This window comes from Sprattus sprattus, assembly GCF_963457725.1.
Source record: "Sprattus sprattus genome assembly, chromosome: 19".
In the NCBI taxonomy this organism is placed as follows: domain Eukaryota; kingdom Metazoa; phylum Chordata; class Actinopteri; order Clupeiformes; family Clupeidae; genus Sprattus; species Sprattus sprattus.
In genome coordinates this window covers 10372977-10400438 of record NC_137917.1, presented here as the reverse complement: position 1 = coordinate 10400438, position 27462 = coordinate 10372977, and the positions used below count along the sequence as shown (strand labels likewise).

The following is a 27462-nucleotide window of genomic DNA, read 5'->3' as shown; positions in this document are numbered from 1 at the left end:
TTGGCAGGAATGTCGCGTTTTTGAGCGCTACGGAGTGACTCAAGCAACAGCAGTGCGGCTAACTGTATCGCTTCATCTGTTTATATCGGTCTATTGTGCAGTCTATTGTGTTGGTGCCATTTGTTTCATTGTGTAAACCAGCTTTCACAATTTTTTTATGTCAGGTTTATTTTTAGTTCAACGAGAATACACTTTTTTTTTTAAACATCACTGTAATTGGCATATTATTTAGCACAGCGGTTCTCAAACTGTTGTATGTGAAGGACCCCTAAACTGCCACAAATTAAACCTGGGAGGGATCCCTTTTTGATAAGATTATTTTCCAGGTTCCCCCATCTAATGAGATTTTTGAGTTTAGATGTTTTATTACAAAAATGTTATGAAACCCATTACCAAATCAGTCATACATTCTGTTACTTACGGTTGGAATTATAGAGAAAACAAATATTTGTATTCTGTGTTGTGACCCCCTGGCACCCCATTGAGGAAAAGGATCCCTAGGCTATGGGTCTCTGGACCCCACTTTGAGAGTTTGTTGACCTATTCTTCGGTTTGCTTTTTTGTTTTTTAAAAACATGTTAATGTATACATTCATACTGTATATGCTGCGCAATATGCTACCTTTAATGAAACTGTTTCACAACCGTAATTTTACATACAATTCACATTGCTATAAATGCAATTCATATTGTTATAAATGAACCCCAAAAAATTATATACTGAACATATTCCTGTTGACCAAACTTCAAATAAAATATTCTGGATAATTGTTACCTGTTTAACAATCCTACTATCAATCAAAATATTGATGCTGCTGGCAAAACTGTCAAGTTCAACTGTGTGAATCAGTTATTTTATTTAAATAATCTTGATTGAACATACCAACTCAACAGGAGTGAAAAGCATTATGTACACAATATTATAAGTGTGACCTACAACCGCCATGACAATATGACAGAACTGAGTCCATTATCAATAGAGGGGTGAGGCAGTCATTAAGTTGTGTATTGACCTTCACCATCTGAGTATCAGAGGACAGCGCTAGAGGTCCCACGAGCAAAGAAGGACGCGCCCTTGTCCTGCACTTTGTACTGAAAGACTTTCCTCTGATTCTGCTGCAGCTGCTGGCTTTGACCTCGCCACCATATGTCCACCTGGAAGACATGTTTTCCAATTCATATGAGCATTGTTGTACTGTTACTTTAGATGTGTAATTCACATGAAAATCAATGTATGATTTATGTTCCAACGCAATGTTTACAATTCCTGACAACCAAATCAGCGACCTAGCATTAATCAATGTTTATTGTCCACAGAGAGGCAAGGAGTTTTGACACTGGAGCAACTAGCGTGGGCAAGTCACCTGTGCTAAAATCCTACATACCGTAGGTCTAATAAAAATAAACAATGACACAAGCCGGGTTTCTATCCAACTGTTAAATGCAAATTTTGAGCATCCGAACAGGACATCCAGAGCAGAAATGCTTGAAATTTGCATAAAATCTTGTAAACTTAAAAAAAATGCATTTGCTAGAATGGAGTGGCTTAACACCTGATTTGCATAGGGTAAAAAGTGGCGGTTGATGGAAACTGGCTTATTGGTATTAACATGAGGTAAGTTGCTATTTTATTAGGCATAACTCCTCCCGTGAGGTGGAAATGACCCACCTGTCCGTGGATGTCCCTGCAGTAGCCAGTGGGGAGGCCCTGAACCTGCAGTGCCAGGGTGCACTGGTGCATTAGACCCTTCAGGAGCATTTCAGCGCTTTCCTCTTCACCCTCCTCTTCCTCATCCTCCTCCTCACACCTCATGAGCATCACTGCATTGCCCTGGATGCAGACAATAACATTAAGACGTAAATGTGGAGTGGAAATATCAGCATATTTAGAGCATGCTTTGAACTTGACACCCAGTATTCATGCTACATATACTTCTTGTCTGATGGTCTGAATGTCTTCAACCGATGTTTACTTGTATGAAAAGACATTATATGGCTGATACCAGAGATGAAAACAGACCTAAAACTGACAAACCAAGGTACACTACGACTAGCCTTTTATATTTCAAGCCATGCAACAATAAGGGTCAAGCATATTCAATGAGGGTGTTTGAAAAGACTAACAGCACCAGTTTTGTGACCAACCTTTAACTCGCAGCAGATGTTAGCCTTGCAGTAGTGGGCAAAGTCCAGCACAGCTCCGGCACGAAGGCCCAGACTGAGGAGGACACTCAGGTCGTCCACAATCAGCACTGGGGGACTCTGAGGTCCTGACCCAATGTCCCCTACGCCAACAGCGCCACCCACTGGATTCAGAGAGCTCAGCACAAACTCAAACAGACCTCTCAGATCTGAGCACTCGGGCCTGAGAGAAAGGATGGAATACACAAACAACATGTAAATAAACAGCACAGACACACCATGCACAACAAATGGTATTTGGCTTTTTTGTGGAAGACTTAAACCTTAGGAAATTCTTTAAAGTGTGACTACAAAAAGATGATTGCTGTCTCTAAGCATCCCTGTTGACAAGAGGACATGCTGAATCACCTGAAAAAGTCTAATGTGGGACTTTCAGGTTTTGCTCCGTCAGGTAACAAGACTCCCAGACAATCCTTCAGTCCTTCCAGGAACACAAGCTGGCCCTTCTCCTTTGCTTGAAGCAAACTCACACCCTTGAGGGAGACGAGGTTAGGCAATGCCATTAATTAGTGTCCCCAGTACAGTCAAAAAATACTCACAATACAGATGGACCCAGGCAGAAAGTTGCATATGATTAAGTATTTGAACTTACCAGTCTTTGACTGACCGCACTGTAGTGACTAAAAGACTGTACAAGGCCCAAGAAGCAAACTTTACAGCCCGCTGGAAAACAACAGACATGTGTTCTGCACTAAGTCGACAAATTGCCTTACAGAGATGGAATTATAAAAAACCTGAGCTGTTTCTAGATGGACTCACCTCGCAAATAAAAAGAAAGGAAATGATGCACCAGGAATGAAGCGTCGGCCTTTCTGTCCGATATGAGGACAAATTCCCCCTACAACATTAAAGAAAAGTGGATCCATAAAGTATTTATAGTAAGCACCACTCCACTCTTAACTAAGCCATGCAACGTAAGCGACTTACATACCTGCTTGCAATTATCCGGACTATTATTCAGGATGCTGTTCAGTTCCGTATACATGATGTCTAAAGACTATATATTTTTAGTTTCCTTTAGGGAAACTACTTCAAGAGGACGCAAACTTGGTAATAGAACAAATGGGATATTTCACGATTTACAAACATCTAGCGAGCTAACTAACTGATTGCATTAGCCCTAAAGTAAGTGAGCGAACATACACTGAAAACAATACCTATCTAAAAGGAATATCTCGAGGAAAAACGCAAAACCTCATAATTGTATGGTAACTGTCAGGGATATCGCCTAGCATCAGCTAGCCAGCTTGCTAAATAACTGCTTGTGGTAGCTGGCAACAGAAGGCTTTGCCTTTCGGAGACATTTATCAATTATTAGCACTATCAAGTGGTTGCTTCTGTCAAATCCGTTTGAGATTGGCTTTACAGAAAATCATACTGAAGCTCTGCACTAAACAACTCGGGTGTCACTGGATGGAACCGTATACATCCACATGGCATACACTACAAGTACCGCGTAGGGACACACCATACATAAAACGCGAAATGCAAAGTCTTTTAGAAGCCTGGTAATGGTAATGCCTTGATGCCGTTGTATAATTTGGAAGTCATGCGGTGAGACACTGAAATCAGGCTTGCTAAACACACTCACACACACAGACACACCATGAAGTACACCAACAAGTCACTTTTTCAACCTGAACTCTTAAGATGAGTGGGGTGACACATATTTTTTTTTATAATGAAAAGACCTTGTGTAAAGAAAGCAGGGCTACATCAAGAATGTCTGAAACTTGGTCTTGGATCAGATGAAGAGGGGAAGACAAAACAGACCCTGAATAGGGGTAAGGGTGTGGGGTCTGAATGGGCCTCACACAAAGAGGGGTTTGTCGGAAACGAAACGCGCTTTCCTGTGGGTGCTCCCCCGTAACCGCTCCTTTCCTTCTTCATGCAAATGGGTCTGCTGGTGTTCAGGCTGAGGGGGAACTGGCCTTGGGAAGTAGTCAGCTGTAGATGAAATTATGCTATTGAACCTGTGACGCGGACAGATGATCTGACGCATTGTTGCTTGTGCATGGTGTGCTCTAACCCACATTACACACACACTTACAAAAGTGAGGTGTTAGTTATAACCTTATCAATGATCGGTTCCGTAATACATAAGATGTATGTGGTAAGTATGTATTCTACTGTAGAGAACCTAGAAAGGTTCTACTGTATAGAACATTTACTGAAGAACCTGCATGGCATAACTAAGCAGTGGAGGTTGAGGGTTTTCAAAGTCTCTAGTAATAAGTCACATTACAGGCACCCTTCATCATGGTACAAAGATGCACTTTGTGGATTTTGTGGGTGTCAGCTTATAACTAAATGGGTTGGAATTCATGTAGGACATTGTTAAATACAATTCGGTGGGAGGAGTAAATAAGGGACTAATTCTGTGAAAAATGGCAAACTAATTTAATATATAAAGAGATGCATTTAGCCTGGGTTGGGTCCACTGATGAAAATGAAGACTCAATTCTCAAACCTGTACATGCAAATACTCAGCCGTTCTATAAGTCCATTAGCTTTGCCGTTGCAATGCCGACTAGGTGTGGGTGCAGTATATATATCTTTTTTACCACCAGAGGGCATCACCACCCCTTTCTTATCCTCTGGCTCAGTAACCATTGGTTAGAATTGCAGCCCCAGTCTCCTGGAGAGGAGGAATGAGGCAAACTCTGGTCATGGCCGACTTACCCTGAAAAGAGAGATCCAGAGTCCTATTCTTGGTTTCAAGACTGGCGACCCATGTGATGTTTATGGTGGAAGGCCATGAGAAGTTTCGTTCCCCAGGCTCGCTTGCCAGCAGCTAGCATGCTGTGTTCTCATCATGACAATCATTGTTGGCTCATTAGCAAGCAGCTCTTCTTGGACAGGGTTCGGGCTCCTCCTAAATTTAATCATCGCAGTCTGCATTTGGAATTCTTTTTCACTGTGCTTGTAGCTTTGAGGATTAGTACACCACGGATTCCTGCTTTCACACTCAAACCACTCCAGGCTGTCAATGTTGAGACCAGAGCAGAGCTTGGTTGCTGTTAGCAAGTTTCAGCCAGATGATAGATTTTGTCCAAATGCTTGTGTCAATGTTTTTGAAAAAGTGACTCTGAGACAATGGATGATACATGTTAGGGACATTGTCAAACCAGGGGGGGGGGGGGGGGGGAGAGAGTGAGAGAGACACCGAGACAGAAAGAGAAACTGTGAGGGAATGTGTGAGTCTGTGTGTGAGCATGTGTGTGTGTTCCTGGCAGGCCCCTTGTGTCACAGAGAAGCTAATGGAGTGTGATAATTTAATCCTGTGTGTCACAATAAGGCCCAGGGGCCCCCTGCCGCCGGGGGGACGGCCCCTTAGCTTTCCTCTGCGTCAGGGGCCCACTGGACGCGCGCCACCGTTCACACTTACCCAAGCGCTGGGGGTTGGGACTGAGAAAGAAGGACAGGGAGGGTGCTGGGATACAGAGAGAGAGAGAGAAAGCGAGGGAGAGAGAGAGGGAGGGGCACTTTTTTGAAGAAAAGACTGCAGAGGTGCTGAAGGTTTTCATTTAGCCTGCAATGGATAGAGGACGTCCAGCAGAGAGAGACAATGTAAGGCTCCAGAGCGTGAGACAGTATAAAGGAGAGTAAGACGGCAGGGTTGAACTAAGGCACACAGAAGAGTTAGCCATGGTTTTTGGCTACACAGGGGCAACTGTATGTGTTGGGAACACGTGTACATTTAAACGTACACGATGAGGAATATGTGCATTTGTGTATACTGCATCTAGTAAGCCTCTTTACAAAGCCGTTTACATAGTTGTAACGTAATCAGCACACGGATGCATAGGAAAGCCCTTAAACTGACATTGTGAAGGGGATTGTGCTGATAACCTGACCTGTGCAGCAGGTCAATCAATTTAGTTAGACAAAGCGCTTTAACGTGAAGGAGGTGGCAGATTAGATTTTAGAACAGGGCGATGATTGAAGTGAAGGTGCAAACACTCAGCAGTTGTGACAGGCAGATTAACCCTGTAACCGAAAACCACCATACACACACACACACTCCACTCCACTCACATTCACACGTACACACACACACACACAAACGCACACGCACGCACGCACGCACACACGCATGCACACACACACACACACGCGCACACACACACACAGACACACACACACACACACACACACTCAACTCCACTCCACTTACATTCACACACACACACTTCACTCCACTCACTCACACATGCACATGCACACGCACACGCACACGCACACGCAAACGCAAACTCACACGCACATGCACACGCACACGCACACGCACACGCACACGCACGCACACACACACACACACACACACACACACACACACACACACACACACACACACACACTCTCTCCACTCTAAACAACCACTGCAGCTAATGGATCCTGTGACCTGGTTTTCACACAAAAGCGTTTCTCTCATGACTCACTTGATTCCGCTGCCCGGCCAGCTGCTCCGCCACACCTCACACCCTGTTCATTTTCCCCTCCCAGACTGAAAACCGGGAACACACAATGTGGGACAAAAGCACCCATTACATATTTCATGTGAGGCGTTCAAAATTAACTCGGAGGCAGAGGCAGAGTAAAAGGAAGTAGAACATGGATCTTTTTAAAGATTTATTTTTTACATGAATATATATATATTTATATTATAACGTATAAAGATTTTTTTTTATCATATAAAGACTCAACATCAGCACTTGTTCATTAGCGGTTGGTCCATCTCTGGCTTGTTATGAAAGGTGATTTTTTTTTGTAGATCCTCTGAGACTGTGATAGACTGATAAAAGGCTGACAAAAGAGAATGACATTCAACCGCAAAAGTCATTATTAACGGTGGAGTGTGCACCCTGCTTAAACCAAGCCAATATGTTTGTTCCAATGTCCAGTAATTGCAACTGTTCACTCATCTTTGATGTGTTATGATAAGTTATTCTCTCAGTCTTATGTCTCTGAAGCATTTCAGTGAATGAATAACGGATTTCTGTGTAGATCTTTGGTTTTGTCTCACCATGTTCATTTTGCATGGCCTGAATTCTTTCTGTGAGAGAAAGGGAACAGGTGTGCGTTCAGTGTGACCCCCTCTGCGCACTGTAGCACGTGTCACACAGCCTGTGCTGGACTCTGAGCTGGTTGCCTTGCTGGTGGTAGTAGTTGCTGTGGTTGTCATAGTGGTGTTTTTTTACGGTGTGCCCAACTTTCCCGTGTGTGGCCGTGACCGCCTGCTGGGGCTGCCCACTGGCAGGGAGCGAGTGCTGACAGGACTGTAGCCAGGAGACGGGGGGTAGGGGTGGTATGGGCGGTCGTCCCAGCGGACCCGGCTCCTTATTTTGCCCGGAGCAGGGGACTTAGGCACCTTGTAGAGGTACACGTCGTAGTGGACACGGGGATTGGTGCTGGGCAAGACCTTGGCTTTTTTGGGCAAGTGCAGTTCTACGTCTATGCTCATATCCCCCTGCGAAGAAACACAGACAGAGACACAAAAACACACAGACACAAGGACACACAGAAAGCAAATTCACATTGACACAGAGTGTGACACACACACACACACACACACATATAAACACACAAACACACACACACTCCCAATCAAATGCACACGCAAATATTCCTGACTGACAACCTCTCTGTGGTACTTATTCTTTTGGTCCTCTTAAAGTGCTCAAAACACATCAGCCATTAATTCCCACAAACACTTTAAACCGTATGATCGATTAAAATCCAAATATCATTACAGATCCTGAAACACGCACCCTATAAGGACAAATTTCCCCTAATGGCTACATGTCTTATCTCCGTCTGAAAAGATTCCACATTCCAAAAGAGAACCTCATTTAGAATACACTGCATTTCTACAGAGTTCAGTCAGTTCAAACTCTACTACTTCTCTCCCTCACCTTGAGTTAGTCTCTTGGGCAACAGTGTGCTACTAAACCATTGGATGTGTGTGTGTATTTATGTATGTGTGTGTGTGTGTGTGTGTGTGTGCCTGTGTGTGTGTATTTATGTGTGTGTGTGTGTGTGTGTGTGTGTGTGCTTGCAGTCCAATAGTAGTGCTTCCTTTGAAACCAGTGTGTCATCGTGCCACCAGATCCTCAGCCAATGACAAAGCAGGGATCCGGCCTCTTTCTCTCTCCTTTTGGTGGTCTCCCAGTGGCAAAGGCTGGCCTCGCCCCACCGCCTCACCACTGGCTTCACAGGGTCGAGTTGTTTGGGGGGAGGGTGTGAGGGTCTGGGGGTGGGGGGGTTGTGTGGCGAGATACAGGGAAACATGCAAAAGAATCCCATTATGCATGCAGGAGCATCAGACTTATTCCGAGAGCATTATTCAAGAGATGCGCCACTGCTTCCAACAGATTTAGGTCACCGAGTAGAAGTGGGTGAGAGAGGGAAGGGTGGAGGAAGTTGCTGCAACTAGGCGATGGAAACAAAGCCGGTCAGGGTTTTCATGAGTGTTTTAATGCAGTAAGACATTATCCTCAGTGGCCTGACGCCAGTATTAGGTATTCATGTGTTCTATGATTGTTAATTAGATCCTATATGTATACTCGTCAAGACATGAGGCAAATCTGTTATCTTTTTCCTATAGTGGGAAATACTCATTTTACCGATACCCACTATATGTGTTGCAGCAGGATCATTTTGCATGCAAATCTTTGCTCTGATACTGTAACGCTTTGGTGCTTTTCCGCATGACTGATCAGAAGAGAAAGCAGGCAGTCTTCCTTTCGGTCTGACTTTGACCTATAGCATCGGAGCGAGTTTCTATGACAACCACACCTCCTATGCATGGAGTGCCACTTGTGTGAGAGCGTGCTTGGAAGCAACAGCGAGGAGGTGGAGGATGAGGGGGTGGGGGCGGAGAGCAAATGGCGTGCATTGAAAAAGGGAAAGAGACTGCAGTGAGATATTTCAGTGAGAAGTAGGCTGAGATGGAATGAGACATTATGAGACCGGTACTGCTGCGGGTACTGAGGAGGAAGCCAGAGGAAACTGGGATAAGAGACAGGTGGGCATGCGCAGCATCCTTGTCATCAGTCACCAAGGTGACAACCCCGAACTCCATTTGGCCCTGATCTGCACTGGACCGACATCAGACCTGGGAATGTTCTCTCTGCACACTGAAAGCCCATTGGACCCGACTCCTGAGATAGCTGCTAGCCGGGAATGGTCTCTCTGCACACTGAAAGCCCATTAGACCCGACTCCTGAGCTAGCTGCTAGCGGGTAATGGTCTCTCTGCACACTGAAAGCCCAGGAGGTTATGGATGAAAACAGCCTCAACCTCATGCATTGCCCATCCCCTTCCATGTCTTTTGATCTCACCTCTGGGGGACTACACAGCAATAAAGCATGTCATCAGCTTGTGTTAGGCTTCATAGTAAAAATAGCGGATGCTAAGGCTGTGCTGCATTCACTCAACACTACAGCAGGGCTTCCTGTCGCTCCTTTCAAACTCAAGGCCTGTGAAATAGCAGGCTGAGCAAACCGCCATTATTACCGGCACAAAGGCACTCAGAGACTGCAGTGCGTCCTACCCCTAAATTTGCTTTTCCTCTGTTGAAAACCTAACGAATGCCGTTACCATGGTAGCTGCTAAGGCTTCAGTAATTCAATTTGGAGAAATGGTATATTGATAGAGGCCACAAATCCACACCAACTTGTTCCTCATTGATATTGTGTGCGTATGTGTGTGTGATGGGAATAAAGCAACAGAGAGAGAGCATGAGAGAGAGAGAGAGAGAGAGAGAGAGAGAGAGAGAGAGAGAGAGAGAGAGAGAGAGAGAGAGAGAGAGAGGGAGAGCGAGAGAGAGTGAGGTGAGTGTCAATGAGGTTATATTCTGTAATAATCCCAAATTCCAAAGGCTAAATCAACCTAAATTTAGATCCTCTGTCCCCTCCAAGCCACCCAACCCACTCTTTCGCCCTCCTTCTCTATCTTTCTCTCTCTCACACACACTCACACACACACAAACATGTAAACATACAAAATGTATTTGTATCTTTTTTTTACACTGCCAGGAGGCATTATCCAGGCAGCACAGGCAAGGTTTTAATTCAATCCCTTCCTTCCTCTGCCGCTAAAATGGTGAATATTACTAGGGGCATACTGTAAACATGTAGTGATATAATGAGACATACCGACCGTGGGCCTCTGGTATACTGACAACACAAAATGAAGAGAGACAAAATAAGAGACAGAGAGAGTGAGTGTGAGAGAGAGAGAGAGAGAGAGAGAGAGGGAAAGAGAGAGATTAAAAGGAAGAGACATCAAAAGAGAGAAACAGAGAGCCAGAGAAAGAGAGAGAATGAAAGACAGAGCAGAAAGAGAGAGGGGGATTTATAATTAGTACTCTCATTGGTGCTTGCCCACTCCTAATTAGTCCTCTCCTGTGTAAACGCTCTCTCTCAGCTCACTATGGGGAGAAGAAGCACAAGAGGGGCCTGTCTCTAAACACGCAGCAGCCACATGAAAGGAAGGCTCTTGGAGGAAGACCATGAGAGAGGATGAAGAGTCTCAGCCAGGCTGCCTAACAGAAGAGTTTAAGAGGCCAAAATACAAGGCTGTGAAAAGAACTCCCATGCAAAGGTTCATCCAGAATTCTCTAACATAGAAATTGTTAAGGTGGCACTGTAGTTACAGGAAAAGGCGTAGGAGACATAGGACCCAGGCAGAGATAAAAGAGGCCATTTTGTTTCCATCTGAGGTGTCAACTGTGTTTTTCATTCATGCGCTTAAATTACACTTCATTAATTTAAGGCATACACAACTTGTGCAGTTTTCAAGAGGTGAAGTGGTATCCAGATCTGTGAAACTGGTTCTGTGAGACTGTTTGTGAGTGTGTGTTTAACTGGAGCCAGCTGGACTAACGCCTGGCTGTTCATTAGAGCATGCCAGTTGAGGGTGTTACAAGTCGGATGATGTAGTGTATGAAGAGAGAGACAAAGGTGAGGAACATGCAAGCTGCAGGAATAGAAAGGCGTGGGTGTGTGTAGGTAGATGCTCCAACAAGAAACTTGTTGTGTGTGTATGTGTGTGTGTGTGACTTCAATGCCCACAACAGATGTTCCGGTCAAGATTTCAAATATTTGTTGTGATGTTCTCAGATTCAAACTAATTTCAAAATCATCCTCAACCTCTTGCAATCATAGTGTCATCATTTGATTACCAAACTGTTGCGATGGACTTCATTCTGCTTCTGACAAGATTGACAGTCAAACCCTTTAAGTGTCAGTTTTTGTGTGTTGGACGCCATCCTTCGTCTGTGCCAAGAGTTGATGCACACATGTTCAAAAACTATATCTGGTGATTTGTGTTGCGTGTGTGTGTGTGTGTCAAGGTTGGGAGCAAAGACCAGGGAGCCATCAAGGAGCGAAAAGCCATGCAGATTTGCCGTTTCATAGCAAGAGAGGCAAAGAGCAGCTCTTCCAGACAGGGATTGTGTCTAGTGCTGGCTTAAATTGCATTGTGAATGATGGTACTCAGGCGACAGACAAACAATTTAAGCCAGCTCTAGGCTTACCCTCTGCCCAGAAAAGGCAGCCCTTATGGTTATAGACACAAAAAGCAACAAGACTGGGTAAAAGCATCATCCAGGAATCACAGGGACAAGGGTTTTAATGTTAAAAAGGTTTATTTCAACAACGGACTGATTTTTTCTCTTTAAAGTCGGTATTCCCAAAAAAGTACAAAATAAAACAAGTACATCAAAGGATTAGAAATCACATCAATGAAAACGAAGACACATTGTGTTTTTTAACCTTAATATCAATCCAAGCATTTTTTTTTTTCATATATTTATACATACTCACTGAATTAGTCAGACAAACATCAAAACCTCTCAGTAGCTTTTTTCTTTTTTTCCTATTTATGACAATGTATCCGTATATATGTAATTTTTTTGTTTAACTTTTTACAAAATACACCAACGCATGCCAGTATTCAGTAAGGCAGGGGAAGGTGTGTGTGTGGTGTGTGTAGGAGTGTGTGTGTGTGTGTGTATGTGTGTAGGTGTGTGTTTGTGTGTATATGTGTGTAAAGGTTAAAGACTGGTCTACAGGAGCAAAAAAAGAGACTACGACAAGGGTGGGGTGTGTGGGGAGGGGGGCTGCGATGCAGAGTCTGAGTGGGGGTCAAGGGGTGATGCGGGGGGTTGGGGTCTGAGCTGGCGGTTGAAAGTTTGGAGGGTATAGCGTTATTTGTCTGTGGTGTTGGTATTGGTATTGGTGGTGACAGTAGCTGCAGTGTCGTTTGCCTGAGGGCTGGTTGTAGTTGCTGTTGTTGGGGATGGAGGTTTGGGGGGGTAGGGTGTCGGTCGAGAATTGGGGTGGCAGTGGTTGAGTGCTGTTGTTGTTGTTGTTGTTGTTGTTTTTCGTTTGCTTTATTTTTCTGCTCTACATCATGTTGTTCTGCAGCGAGTTTACCTCCGAGGAGTTCTCATCGCCGAGACCCTTGTGGTTCTCTTGCTTGGGGGTGAGAGAGTTCTGGATGTTCAGCGATTCGTCCTCCTTGGGAGGGGGGGCCTTCACGGAGTCCTCCAGCTTGTTCTGGGCATGAGGATCATCCTGAAGAACCGACAGATTCCATTAGAACCCCCCCACAAAACAAACATGTGTGTTCCCATTTGGTGTAGTGTCAAGATCTTTTTGATCCAGAACACAGCCCCCCTCTGTTATTGTCCTATCTGTTGTGATCTACTATCATACATCTGGGTCCTTCTATCATTGACACCCTGTTATTTAAGGTAACATCAATGCGTAGAGCATTGATTATATGAAGTGCATATGATTATGTTTCATAATATGATCATAATCGTGAATGTGCTCGAGAACCATCTAAAAGTTAATCTAACAAATAATGTTCCTGATTCACTTACTCAAACTTATTCAAAACCTGTTTAATCGACCGCTCTCTTACAATGAGTCATTTCATAAGTTCAGTGTGTATCTATGACACATTCTGTAAATGCATTAGAAGTCAATCATTCTCAGAGAGGGGATACTACCTGCTTATCCAGGTTGCTGGAATAAATTTGTTTATAAGGAGAAGAGCACACAGAGAACCACATTTACCCATCAGGCCTCCCATCATTTCACGGCAAATGAGTTTACAACGAGTTGTTTAGGTGGGGACTGAATGCACTTTTTGCACCTGTGGGTTTAGAAGGATGACGAGAGGACTGTACAAGAGACTGTTTTGCAAAGAAAAGCACAGGGTCTTACCACCCCACCCCTTCCCTCCCCAAACACACAAGGCACACATGCACACATGCAACACCACCCCTTCAGCCTCTCATACAGCCCTATGCATCTCCTTTGGCCTCACTACTTAACTGATAACCCCCCCCCCAAACACACGCACCCACCCACCCCACCCCCACCCCCAAACAAAACCAAGGCTTAAGGTAGGCAGGGAAGGTACTAGGAATCTACTGCAATGCCAACCAAGCCCAGTTTACTCTCTGTGGAATAACCATCAAACAGACCCTAATTAGGGCAGTAACTGAAGGAGAAAGAGAGAAACCACACATAAAAGGACTGTGTGTCTGTTTGTGTGTGTTAGTGTCTGTTTGTGTGTGTGTGTGTGTGTGTGTGTGTGTGTGTGTGTGTGTGTGTGTGTGTGTGTTTTGTCTCTCTTACTTAGCTGCAGAGAGACTCATGTCTTAAGAGGATAAAGAAAAGTCAAGTTTGTTGTTTATTTTAAAAACAATAGCGGGTGCTTGCAATGAAAATATATGATGCTTGCGTGGGTCACTGAGTGCGGTGTTTGCCACCAACGAGAGGGAAGAGGGGTTTCTTTATTTTGCATTCAATACCTCACACACTCTCTCTCACACACACACACACACACGCACGCACACACACACACACACGCACGTGATCACACACATACACATGATCACACACACACTCACACAAGCCACTGATTGGGCAAGGCAGATGTAATAATCCTGTAATTGGACTAAGGCACATGTGTGTCAGTGTGTCACACATCTATCAGGAGGCGTAAGGTGAAATCCAGCAGGAAGTGATTTACCCGTTCAGCGCAGGCCTATATAGTGACTTCGGGCAGGACGTGCGGGTACGCCACCTCCAGGGTAACGGGGTAGGGGCCTTCCTTCTTTCCGTCAGCGTGGAACTGGAAAACGTGTTTGTTTTGGTTTTGGTTTGGTATTGGGTTTGTTTTCAGGGCATTTGGAAAGGGATCTAGAAGGGTTGGGGCGGGGCGGGGGGCAAGGGTTTTTAAATGTGTTTTTTTTGTGTGGTGGTGGTGGTGGTGGTGGGGGGAGTTGGATCATTTATGTGCAGATGAAACAGAGATATCACAGGGATATATGATGAAGGTGATGAATGTGTTTGTCTTTGCATCCTTCCCCTATACATTTGATGACAAGGAGCAGATATGTTAATTACCCTTGTTTGGCTTATAAGATTAGTCCTCAGAGACTGCACATTTACTAAGGCAGAGTTTTGAAAATGCTAAAATCTACAAATGTCAACGTGAGTATCAGGTAAACCAGACTGTTTTTGTCTATTTCGGTAAAAAGAATGTCTTCTTTGCACTGCCCTAAAACGAGCTTAACGCCATGTCAGATATGCTGAGGTGATGTCAGACTGCTTAGCTTCCCTCTCCTGGCTCTACACTCTTGAGGGGGTTTAACCTGCATTTGTTCCACTGGCCTTTAATTTCAGGCTCAATTAGCCGGTCCTGTGCGGGGGTGCTGCCTTTGAGCCGCCAGTGGGTGCCAACTCGGACTACCTCAGATGAGTCGCCAGCTGCGTTTTCAATTCTAAGCAGTGGGCTGAGCAGTTTAATTAGATCCCTGCCTGACCAGAATCACATTGAAAATACTGACAGGTACCCACACAGATGGCAGCTGTGCATATGCAATTTCTTCCTGCCTCCCTGAAGTGACTTTGATACCGTTTTTTCAGCACAGCAGTGTTAGAATAATGTACAAGATGGCAATCCCATTAACAATTTATAGAACTATAATTTTGCCATTATGCTGAGAGGTTCAATCTCATATATTACAACGAGGCCATTTCTTAAGTGCTATTTCTTCCGCAAACTGTAAGTTGCTTGAGATGAAATGTGTTTACTTATCATAAGTGGTCTAAGATAAACCAAGATGCATGCTAGATTAGGGCCCGTTTCCAGCCAAATGCGGGCCAAATGTGGGCCGGTGGCAGCGACTTGGCAGACACAACACAACAACGAGTTACAGCTACTGTGAGTTTAAGTGGCTCTCTAGAGAGCTGTGTGGATTTGAGAAGCCGGGGAAAGTAAGTGAACGCTTGTTTGTGTGTGGGTGTTTTTCTTTTTTTTTTTTTTCTGAGGATGTTGTTTTGAAGTCGGCCGACCGTATGCTGTTTTTGATGTCAGCCGTTTGTAGACAGAGAAGAGGAAGGACACGAAGAGGACAGGAGCGGGGGACGTTACAGAGGACTTCAGTAAAGGGACGACTTTACTCACTTCACTGGGACAGTACAGCACAGCACAGCACAGCCCATAAAGAAGGACTGGATAGAGAATACAGGGGAATTCAGGGCAGAAAAGGGAAACTGGTGGCCGCTTAACAGCGTCTCAGGTTTAGGCTAGTGTATTTCATTTACAGATCATAAAATTCATCTTCTGCACAATTGTGGTCCATAGAATGCCTAAGGAGATAGTTCTGCTTATGTTTCATTTTCTTGACTTTAACAGGAGTTCTTTTTCTCACTGCTATTACATTATTCAGATATTCCTGTCAAACTTGGAGGGTAAATCCGAGAGTATGAGTTTGTGTGTATGTGTGTGTTGTGTGCATTCGTGTGTATGACAGCGAGCTAGAGAGAGTGTGTCTGTGCAAACATGTAAATAAATTCACAAGTGCCTGTATGCGTGTGTGTGCATGTGAATCTATGAAAGTGTGTATGTGTGTGTGTGTGTGTGTGTGTGTGTGTGTGTGTGTGTGTGTGTGTGTGTGTGTGTGTGTGCATTTGAGATTGGCTGCATTCCCAGGCTTCTCTCTTTTTACTCAAGCGGATATTGATTGCGGAGCGGCAGCATTTGGCTGACGGTAATAAAGAGCCTGGCAGTCTGTGTGTGTGTGTGTGTGTGTGTGTGTGTGTGTGTGTGTGTACTCTTATCCCTCCCCCATCCTGAGAGATTCATCCCTTTTTGCTGCATGCATTTCATTTTCAGGAGTGTTTTACGCGAGGAACTCTCGGCTTTCCCTTTGTGCTGCGGAGACGATCGATATCCGCGTCCTCTTGGGTCTGAAGGTCAGACCCGGCGCATGCGGCGAGAGGAAGCCTGCGCTGGAGATGAGGATGAGCTCTGTGTTTTTTAACCTCATCTCTGAGCGGAGGGAGCAGCGCTCAGTTCATCTGAGAAGGGGATTGATTTCAGCACCATCACCCTCCGATGAACCTTCCCTCTTATCAGTCTCTCAGATCAGGAGATGGGCCTCTTCCTCTACTGCTCTACCTCTCTTTCTGAGACCCCTGAGTTACAGTATACACTTGGCTCTGAAGCAGAACAAGCAATGTACATAGTATTTACAGATGGCATTTACATACAAAAACATGAGAATTATACTGTGAGTCAATAATATTTGTAAGCCAAATTTAGTGGGACTGCACTGAAATGCTGTGTAGAATGAAAGTAACTGTTTTAGCTAATGCTTGCGGCATGGAGACTATTTTCTTTGTCCTTCTTTCTGAAATGATTCCAAGGTTATCACTGTTAAGTCAATAACACTTGCACTCTGAAGTTAGTGGGAACGTTCTGAAATGGTATGTGCTTTTTTAGGCTGTGATAACAGGACAAAAACAATTTTTCCTTGTTTTCCCTGTTTCTAACGGACAGACATTAGACATTCTATGGACCACTCTTCTGCAGGACTCTGGGGATGTGCGACTGCACTTCTGATTGATCACGGCACAGGGATTGGTCCACTGACTTGAGAAAAGGATGATTGACGGGGCCACAGGACAATGAGAAAGGAGCCAGTGCTCCTGTGATGACGGGACTCTCTTTGGGTTGGAGGGGGGTTGGGGACAGTAGTGGTTGTGATTGTGGGGGGGGATTGTTGATCTTACCTCGCAGTCGGGGTCCTCTTTGTTCTTACACTCCCAGGTGTATCTGCTCATGGTTTTCTAAGGGGTGGGGGCAGGGCAGAGGGTTATGTACCTCAGATACACAAACACACCTTCAACAGAGCAGAGACAGGACGCGGACGGATGGGGCAGTTCGAAAGAGAAGAGAGAAAGAGAGAGATAGACGGAGGGACAGATAGAGCAGAGAGACAGGTAGAGAGGCGATCCCCCAGACAGGATAATGCTGTGAGAAGGATTAGTCTCCCTGATTGTCACCTTCCCTTCCTTTCATCCTACGTTAGGGCACTTAAAAGGGGACCTCATTGGCCAAGTAGACTCTTTTCAATCACAGCAATATGAGCTGGACTAAATTGTAAGACTAGTCAAAATCTAGTTTCATGCACCCGGGCACCTGGACTTCAAAGGAGCCAGTGTATTCCCAGAAAGTTAAGCAGTTCACACCGAAGTGCATATGGGCCTGATCTGGGTACCACCTGCTTGGTGTGGCTGGCTGGCTGGCTGGCTGTGGCCACGCCCTGAGTGCTGGCCCACACCAGAGAGTGACTGCTCCTCACTGGAGGTGAAGAGTGGCTATTTAAGGAACTGAGATAGCGACTTGCATCAGGAATAAAAGGAAAAAGATTTCATGGAACGGGTAAAAAGTGTTAGCTTCATCTCTAGGTTTATGCCTACTGTGTGTATGCGAGGGTGGGTGGGCGCTAACGGTGGAGGACGGTAGATTAGCGAATGAGAGTTAGTTTCTGAGCTGAGAGACCATGACTGTAGCCGAGCAGTCGGAATGCCTGTAGTCGCAAACCTCTTGCTGAGGTGGATGCCAAAGATGACAGAGATCTTCTTCTCTGTCCTTCTGTGCAGTAGATTGTTGTTACCGTGTTAAATGGATATGATCTTTGTCAGACTCCTTGGTTGACTGAGGAGGTTATTTCCGTGGTGCTATGGTTATCCCACACAGAGAACAACATCAATGTTAGCACTACATCTACTCCCCCATGCTGCAGCCATGTTAGACATGTGTCTGTGTGTAGGTGTGTGTCTGACCCCCCCCCCCCACCCCCCAAGTGCCACCAACAGGTGGTGGGGAGACGTTGCATCGCAGATGTTTATCCTGCTTTGAAAGAGGCACTCACCTGTTGTCCCAAACAAGACACCCCACCTCCCACCTCCCTCTAAACCCCAGAACCAGGATAAACGAGTGAAACAGACATACAGATATATCAATATATGGATAAATATATAAATATATATATGTGGGCAAGGGTGGAGTTCAGCGAGCAAGCAGCAGCAGCAGCTCACATGACCACTAGAGGGCGCATGTGAGCGATAGAGCATGCAATGACACACCAATGCAGAGGTGAAGAGGAAGGAAAGCAGAAAGAGGAGGGGGTTTGGAGAGAGGGGGGGGCACTCCAACAGGCAGGGCGACCTCCAGACAAGAGCAGAAAAGAACCTAAGAGCCATTCTATGAATTATAAATAACGGGCACTTTATGTCTGTGTGTGAATGTCTGTGTGCATGTGTATGCGTGTGTGTGTGTGTGTGTGTGTGTGTGTGTGTGTGTTTGGAGGATGCTGCAGTGTCAATGATATGGTGGGTGACCATCTGAGGTCTGCCTAAGCATCGATTGTCTACTGAGGGATCAATACAGTGGGTTTTTCATGGGTCCCTTTGTGTCATGAGAGAGTTTGTTGCTAGTGTGCTCTCTCCTCTCTGTCACACAGGTGTGAGTGCCATACACACACACACAGCTGGCCAGATGAATGAAACAAGAGAGGAGAGCTGATGGGGGATAATTAACTGTGGTCCGCTGCTACACTCAGTGAACCCGTACCCGTAACCCACTGCACACTACTAGGGGCCGAGTCCACGCACGCCACATGAAAGAAAGAGAGAGAGAGTGGCGGCCGGTTTCCTTACAGTAAGCCTGTTGCTATGGCAACAGTGGTTACCCCAGCAACCGAGGGGCTTCTTGTCTGAAGAGCGAACTTGCCGTATGGAGTGAGAGCGCGAGAAAGAGAGCAAGGGAGGGAGATAGGGAGAGAGATCAACCCCCCCCCCCCCGACCCCTCCTCGCTCTCCATTATTTACGCCTACCCCCTCCATCGAACCCCCCCTCAAATAAAAAAGGTTACTCTCAGAACCATGCAGAAAGGGGAAGAGAAGGGGAAGAGAGAGGAGAAACACGTTACCTGACAGATAATGTTATCATAGTAAGCCAAAGCACGGGCATGAGGAAGGTTAGGAGGGGTGTCGCACAGTTTCCTTACATTTGGGTGGGAGCCCTCAGCGATGGTGGACAACGAGAAATTATCATTGTGCTGCTCCGAGGAAGGACGGTACTTACTGCTGTGGGGGAGGGGGGTGTGTGGGGGGCAAACGGAGAGAGGGATAGAGTGAGATGAAAGAGAGGGTGATGAAAAAGGAAGATGAAGGAGGAGAGGAGAAAGCGAGAGATGAGAAATCTCAAATAGCAGGGGAAGGAGCAGAGCAACGGGAGAGAACAGTGAAGAGAAAACACGAGAGTCGAGGACACGGAGGAATAAGAGAGAATCAGAGGGAAAGATGAGGAGAGGAGAAGATGGACAGAGCAGTAGGATGGAAGGGGTGGGAAAGAAGTGTGAAAGAAGAATTAGAGAAGGAGAGCATAGTGTGATGACACAATGGGAAGGGTTGAGAGGAGGGGTGGGGAGGGGAGGGGGAGGAAGCAGGAGAGAGAGAAGCATTAGTGCAAATCTGGGAGAGACTCGGATGCTAACATGTAGATTTGGAGACACACAATAAACAATAAACATTCTGTGATGCAACACAAACACGTTGACGGACCGCGACCAAAGGACAGAGCACTGGTCAGCTCTGCACCCGGAGTCCGGCCCTCTGCTAAGGCAGGGCGTCACCATGTGTGGACCCAACCCAGAGCTCAACACGGACACATTCTGAGCACCCAGATGTGGAAGGAACATCGAAAAACATACACACTTTATTCAGTGAAAACCCACACATTCTTCTTGTTCAACATTTCTTGAAAAAACGCTCAGTCAATGAAATATCCCGCATGTGTGTGTGTGTGTGTGTGTGTGTGTGTGTGTGTGTGTGTGTGTGTGTGTGTGTGTGTGTGTGTGTGTGTGCGTGTGTGTGTGTGTTGTCAGTGTGCATAGTCTTCCTTAACACCCATTGTCTCAAGCATATACGCTGACACTAACACACCCCTTTATCCCAATCCCTCATCTACTTTCCCACCATTGACCACCATTGCCCCTCTCTCTCTTTTCTTTTTCTCTCTTTTCATCTCTCTCTTTACCACTCCCTCCTGCTCTGTCTTCCTCCCGTATATATATATTTAACGATAAGCTAGTGAAACCTTCTTTAATGATGCTTGAGAGTAAGTAGAAGAGAGAGGCTGCCAATTAGCCCTGTCTCTAGAGTTCTATGTGTGTGAGTGTGTGTGTGTGTGTGTGTGTGTGTGTGTGCGTGTGTGTGTGTGAGTGTGCTGATAAAATGTCTTGCATAATTTAATGACATCAGCATGGGAGCTTCTAGATTAGAGTCTATACAAGAGCAACATTTTGTTGACTGCTTAACCAGAGTGTGCACAGTGCATATATATATATGTGTGTGTGAGTATCTTTGTGTGTGTGTGTGTGTGTGTGTGTGTGTGTGTGTGTGTGTGTGTGTGTGTGTGTGTGTGTGTGTGTGTGTGTGTGTGTGTGTGTGTGTATGTGTGTGTGTGTGTGCATGTATGTGCAGGCATGCATCCATGCGTATGTGTGTGTGTGTGTGTGTGTGTGAGAGAGATAGAGAGAGAGAGAGAGAGGGTGTTAAATTGCACCCTCCTTTTTGTTTTCACCACTCCACTGCCTCTCATACCCCTCCTTACTCACCCCCCCATGTCTGTCTCTCCCTATTCCCTCTCTAACTGTCATTCCCTCCATTCCTTGCCCTTCCTTCCCCTCTCTCCCTCCCTCTCTCCATCTGTCCTTCAACTCTTCTTAAGCCCCCTCTCTTTCGCTCTAAACCCCTTCTTTTTCTCCTTTCTCTTAGTCCATCCTCTCAATGGTTCCCTCTCTCTCTCCTCCAAGTAAGATGACAGCAGTAGCAGTAACGGCAGCATCAGCGTCCGCATCAGCAGCAGCTTATGGCGTTGGTGGAGCTGCACACTCCTCACCGCAGTAATCCGCAGCAGATTGGGGGGGGGGGGGGGGGGGGGGGCGTCTGATGCGTTCTCTCTCTCCCTCCCCCACCTCTCTCTCTTGCCCCACCCTCTTTCTCCTTCTGTCTCTCCCTATCCCTCTCTCTTCCTTTGTCTCCTTCCCTCTCTCCTTATCCGTCTCTCTCTCTCTCACTGCAGCCCGTTTATCTTTTCCACCCATCACACTGTCCCTCCTCTACCCCTCCACATACCCATCACACCATCTCTCTTGTCCTCTCTCTATCAATCCCCCTCATCATCTCTAACCAGGTATCTATAGCAACATTCCACTATCCATCACACCATCTCTCTTCTCCTCTCTGAGTTCATCCATAACACCACGGTCATTCTTACTCCCAAAGAACCTCTCTGAATCTTTTTTCTATGCATGAGACTATCTCACTTTCTCACCCTTACATCTACCCATCATATCATCTCTCTTTTCTTCCGTTTAGCCATTCATCCTTCCGTTCCATCCATCGATCCCATCTTTCTTTCTTTCCATGGATCTATCACACCATGGATCTATCACACCATCTCTTCTTACTGTCCATTTCATATCATCTATTGTCTTCCCTCTCTATCTGTCCTTCCATCTGTCCTTCATCTACCCTTTTCTCCCTTCTGCTCTTCCATGTATTCACCCATCACCTCTCTTCATTCTCTCTGGTCTTGCTAATGCTAATGCTAATGGCGGATGCCTGCTCTCTTTTCCCTCTCCCCTCTATCCTCCATCCATGTGTGCTGTTCTTCCTTTGTTTTCTCTCCTCGTTCTTCCACCCATTTTTCGGCAGCATCATCTTCCACATTTTTTTTTTGCCATGCGCCGGCTCTTTTATGAAGCTGTCTGCAGTTTTTAAATTCCAGCCCCACCCCCACACCCCCCAGGTTTCACAGCTGTATGTAGGTCACTCCACCCACCTCCCCCCATCATCCTCCCCCCCCCCCCCTTCCCCCCTTTTGCTCACTGGCCTACTTTCCAGCTGGAACTGCTGTGGCATCGCTGCTCTGAGCTGCTAACGCCTTACGCTAGGCATTAGCACGCCATCCAGCCTCTGCTTCACTCTCCTGCATCATCTTTATTCTCATCATCATCATCATCATTACCCTCAATGCCATCAGCTGCAGCCAGCCTGTGCCCCTCCGCCAAGCTGATGCAGGTACCACAACAAAAATACTGAGGAAAACGCCTTGATTAACAGTTAGTCTGAAATCACGACAACACAGTCCAAGCACTTTCTCTCTCTCTCTCTCTCTCCCTCTACCGCTCCCTCACTCACTCACTCACTCACTCAGTCAAGCCATAAAACAAGCCCTGATACATGACAACACCATCTGTTTTTTAAATCAGCCCATTTCGTGCTCCTCCTCTCCCTGTAACCTCTCCTGCTTTCTTTCTCTTTCTCTCTCTCTCTCTTTCTCTTTCCAGGCCTGGCTGGGTCTTTGCTCCCTGCCAACCCTTGTGACTTTGCTCTCTGTCATCTGGGAAGTTTACTTCCTTTCTTCCTGTCTTTCCTCCGCCTTTCTCCGCTCTGTCTCTCATATTCCCCTGGCCGGATGTGTCCAGTCCTGAATCAGCCACTGTCAGCTAGTTTGATCAGCTGAGGCTCCTTGCATTCTGGTCACACATTATTTGGATGGTCCCCTATAGACTATCTACAGATGCTCACATTATAAACAAGCTATCTGTTAAAACTATGTTCACTACAATTTATTGTTAAGGTTAGGGTTAGGGGTTGGGTTTGGTTAAAATTATGGTGAATTTGGATTTGAATTTCAAAAAATCATCTGTAAAGTCTCTGTAGGTGGACTGTCCAAATAAAGTGTTACCTTAATTTCTTCTGTTCTGTCACATACTACTACCTTTTCTACAACCACCATATCCCTCTTTGGTCTTCTCTGATGGCTCTCTTTAGTTATTTACAAAACCCTTAAGTAGTGTGTGTCTAATCAAACAACCACTAGAGTCTAAAATACAGCTACCACCCCTTCCCTTTGTTCTTCACATCCCTTGCCACCCCCTCCTCCAACACCCTCCTCTCTCTCTCTCTCTCTCTCTCTTTTGCTTGTTCTCTCTCCGCCGCCCCTGCTGGTGTGGAGTCTGACCTGCGCTTGCGCAGCTTGTTGTTCTCAGTCTTGAGGACGTGCAGCTGCTTGGCGAAGCAGACGATGATCATGAAGAGCAGCAGCAGCATGACTGCCGAGGCGCCGATGGCGATGCACATCACCTGGAACTCCGTGATGACCGACTCGCATCGCGCGCCCTTGTTCCACACGTACTCCTGCACGTTGCACCTGCGACAGGAGAAGACAAGAACCTTTTGTCAGACTAGCAATTAGCAAGATTTGCACGGTTCTAGCACCTGGTCAGTATACACATTCAGCGCCTGGAATTATGAGCAGAGTACATTTATGTTCAGGCAGTAGCCAACCATGCTTTTTCTAAGAAGGCTCTTCTTTGAAGACCCAAAGGTTCCCCATTATGTTCCTTTGCTGGTGACTGATGGTTCTGGTCTGAGTAGAATCTGAAGCAGGAACTAAAGGGTAGGGTCTAGGTGGTGAGATGGTGAGGTTTCAACAGAGTTCAATTCAACAGAACAGACTACCCTCTTCAACATTTTATTGCACTACAGATCAGGATGCATTTTTTCTTCTCTTTTGTTTGTATGTAACACCTGGGTGGGCATTCCAACACACTCGTGGAAGAGTCTGGAAACTCTAGTGAAGACAGATATCTTATCAGCACATGTATTGTCTATGGCCACCACAGCCTTGAACACACAGCCTTAGTTTTGTTGAGGGTGATGATCATGATATAATTTTTTTTATGAATTGAGTAATCACTGATGAGTGTCATTTCCGTCTCTGTGTTTGTCTCCCTGTGGTATGAGCATTAGTCAAGGACTCTGAGTGAGCTCTCTTGCAAGGTCTTCACCCAGAACGTTCTGGAAGTTATGTCTTGCCAGTGTCCTTCAATTGCCAGCTGTTCCCCTGGGGATTTTCTTTTTTTTTTAATATATACTGTATGTGTGTGTGTGTGTGTTATTTTCCACCAGAAGGGACTCTGAACAGATTGACTTTTCAAACTGCATGTCTGGCCTGCTCCTCTCCTCCTTGCATATGTGCATAAGGGCCAATTTAACCTCTGGACCTCCCTCACTCTAACCTGCCTCGAGCCCTCTCTGCTTTTTACACTGAGCTCTCTCCTGCTCTGCAGTACGGTAGGAGGGGGCAGAGAGTGGGGGAACAAACAAGAGCAGGGGCAAAGGAAGGGAGAGGTGACGGATGGAGAGATGGAGGGATGGAGGGGAGAGGTGGAGGAGAGAGGAAACAGGAGGTTAATTGAGCCATATGTCCCGCTGTCTCTTTCCAGACAGCCTCCCAGAGAGACACCCAGAGAGAGGTGGTCCAGAAAAAACTGTCATAGCACCATCCTCTCGCCTGAACTGTCTCACTCTCACACTCTCACACACACACACAATCAGACACAGATGCTATCCAAATGTATAGCTTAAGTGTCTTACTGTCTCCTGATTTACATACACACACACACACACACACACACCGCTTCCGTCAGCACAAAGACAAACCTACTCTACAGCTAAAATCCTTGCATCCGTCTTCATTTTGACCTTCTCTAAACACCCTCTCCCGCATCTGCTTGTCTGAATAATGCATGGGGCTCAGTGGGAGTGCTGCTCCGGGGGTGTCTGATAATGCCTTACCCTCCAGCCCCCAACTAGCTCATTTATTCAGTCACTCGGGTGGAGGTGAGCTCCATCAGACCACCTCCGCGCTCACTCGCGGTGGATAATGGGAGAGGGGGACTTGAGGGCTCCGTTTAAACTCTCAGGTCCACTCAAGGACACGAGTGGGGCATCCAGGGCTGTACTGTGGCTTTTGAAAAACAGCCTGCGCTCTCAACAAGATAATTGTGTCCATTTTGTCAGAGACTGACAGAATGACAGTGACTCATAAAAGGCCGGTGTTTTGATGTCTATGGTGTTATATTTTTAGCTTCATTTAATGGCAAAGCTCTTGGCCATGCCAGCTGTTATACTGTATGAAAACAGAAATCTATATTAGAACTGAAATGAGTTGCGTTTGCAGGATGCTCTTAGCAAAGGAATGTGTTGGAATGCTGGTTTGATGGGTAGGGTAGGGTTAATTCTGCGTATTCCATGCAACTGATCTCAAAACGCACACAACACGCTACAGTGGAGAGAGACAAGGAGCGAGGACTAGGAGATATCTGCCCATCGTCTAGCGGAGGGCCCTTCTGCGTGGGCTTTGCATCTCTTTATCCACAAAAGTAGGCCTTGTTTCCTCAGTCTCCCAGCATCACTCCTTGCTCTGTTCTCTCACCACACACAGCTGCCAGCTGTTCCCACATAGCGATTCCACAGAGCGTAGAAGTTCCATGCTCAGATATAGAGAAACAGGATAGACAACTCTGAGGGGTGTGTCCGGGGGCTGGTTGAGGTGGTGCAAGGTGGGGCATTTCAGGAAGGGAGTGAGGATCTAAGGATCTACCTAGGAGGAGCTGCAGACAGGAAGGCGTGGCTCTTTACAATAACCAATTGGCGCCAGCCATTTGGCATGGATACAGACAAAAGTCAAATACAGAGATAAAAAACATGTGTTACGAAATACAATTATGCAAGGCATAGCTGCCCTTCTGTGCTCAAGTCTCTCTCTTTCTCTTTGTTTCTACAAGCTCCTCTCTCCTTCTCACACATTATCTCATGTTCTCTCCCTCTCTCTTTCTTTTCAGCGCTCAGTAGCACGCATATTTTCTATCACATTTCCTCTCACTCTCTCTGGCTCCGTTCTTCTGTTTGTCTTTCTTATTCGCACTCTTGCACCCGTCTCTCTGTCTCTCTCCTTTTTGGGCATGGATTGTGAGTCTGCACTTGGGGATAAACCAGAGAGGCCGGCAGAAGCAGATGGCTTCACCTGATGAATGTGTTTGTTCGGAGTCGAAGCCCAAACACATCCAAACAGCACAGCGCCTCAGGGCCAAGGCTGCCTCTGCAGTTTCTCAGCGCCTAAGGCTGATGGCTGTGTGGCTGCTGTTGAGCCCGGGCCTCTGCCCTGGTGTCTGACGCTGGAGGTAGGGTGAGCACTGGTCTGACAGCTGTGAACACTGCAACGAGAAGACAGCACTGAGGACAGGACGCGCATATGCGTGTGTGTATGTGCATCTGTGTGTGTGTGAGTGTGTGTGTGTGTGTGTGTGTGCGTGTGTGTGTGTGTGTGTGTGTGTGTGTGTGTGGGGGGGGGGGGGGGGGGCAGGAGATTTATCGCTTCTGACTGAGCGACAAGCTGGGGCAGAGCTGTCACTTTCTCAAAAAAACATGGAGGATGATGAAGAACCAGCATGTGAGGAGAGGGATGCAGAGAAGAGTGGGAGGAGAGGAGAGTGCTAAAAAGAGAGATGGAGAGAGAGAGAGGGAGAGAGAAGGGGAGTGCCAGGAAGAGAGAAGTGGGGAAAGAGAGAGAGAGGAAGAGTTGCAGGGAAGGGAGGGAGAGACAGAAGGAGGGAGGGAAAGAGAGAGTGATGAAGGGAGAGTTTTAAAAGTCACACAAGCTGACACTGTAACGCAGATGTACTCACACTCATATACATATGCTCACACAAACACACACACACACACACACAGACAGACACACACATACACACACACACACACACACACACACACACACACACACACACACACACACACACACACACACACACAGATACATGTGGTAATTTTGCAAATACACATACACAAACACACATACACAAACACACATACACAAACACACATACACAAACACACATACACAAACACACATGCACAAACACACATACACAAACACACATACACAAACACACACCAGTGAACCCAAATCTACAGAGAGAACAAATGCCTTCACACTCACAATAAAATGCTTATTCAATGCTTAT

The 27462-nt window shown here is 46.1% G+C and overlaps 2 protein-coding genes across 3 annotated transcripts in view; both read right to left on the bottom strand.

Annotated features, from left to right (window-relative positions):
• Nucleotides 1-243: 243 nt before the first annotated feature.
• elp6 (elongator acetyltransferase complex subunit 6) lies at nt 244-3607 on the bottom strand. The gene is made up of 7 exons (XM_080857954.1): nt 3133-3607; nt 2961-3039; nt 2794-2864; nt 2550-2674; nt 2145-2364; nt 1669-1830; nt 244-1154 (listed from the first exon to the last, which is right to left on the bottom strand). Exons 1-7 carry the CDS (start codon nt 3184-3186, stop codon nt 1029-1031), a joined length of 837 nt encoding a protein of 278 aa, XP_080714080.1. The 5' UTR covers nt 3187-3607; the 3' UTR covers nt 244-1028.
• An 8287-nt stretch (nt 3608-11894) lies between these two features.
• cspg5a (chondroitin sulfate proteoglycan 5a) overlaps nt 11895-27462 on the bottom strand; it is a 37759-nt gene continuing 22191 nt past the window's right edge. The window contains exons 3-5 of one of the 2 annotated variants that reach the window (XM_080857310.1): nt 23613-23801; nt 19588-19666; nt 11895-12784 (exon numbers count right to left, since the gene is read on the bottom strand). In XM_080857310.1, the coding sequence (XP_080713436.1) occupies nt 12614-12784; nt 19588-19666; nt 23613-23801 (439 nt within the window). In that variant the 3' untranslated portion in view covers nt 11895-12613. The remainder of the gene's footprint in view (nt 12785-19587; nt 19667-23612; nt 23802-27462) is intronic. The other variant, XM_080857311.1, reaches the window with a different exon arrangement.

Excerpts from the sequence above, each read along its gene's own strand:
- elp6 (XM_080857954.1), bottom strand. The coding sequence starts at position 3,186 with ATGTATACGGAACTGAACAGCATCCTGAATAATAGTCCGGATAATTGC. Across the intron at positions 2,365-2,549 it reads CCCACATTAGACTTTTTCAG|GCCCGAGTGCTCAGATCTGA; the intron begins GTGATTCAGCAT and ends CCTTTCTCTCAG. Across the intron at positions 1,155-1,668 it reads GCAGGGACATCCACGGACAG|GTGGACATATGGTGGCGAGG; the intron begins GTGGGTCATTTC and ends CATGTCTTCCAG.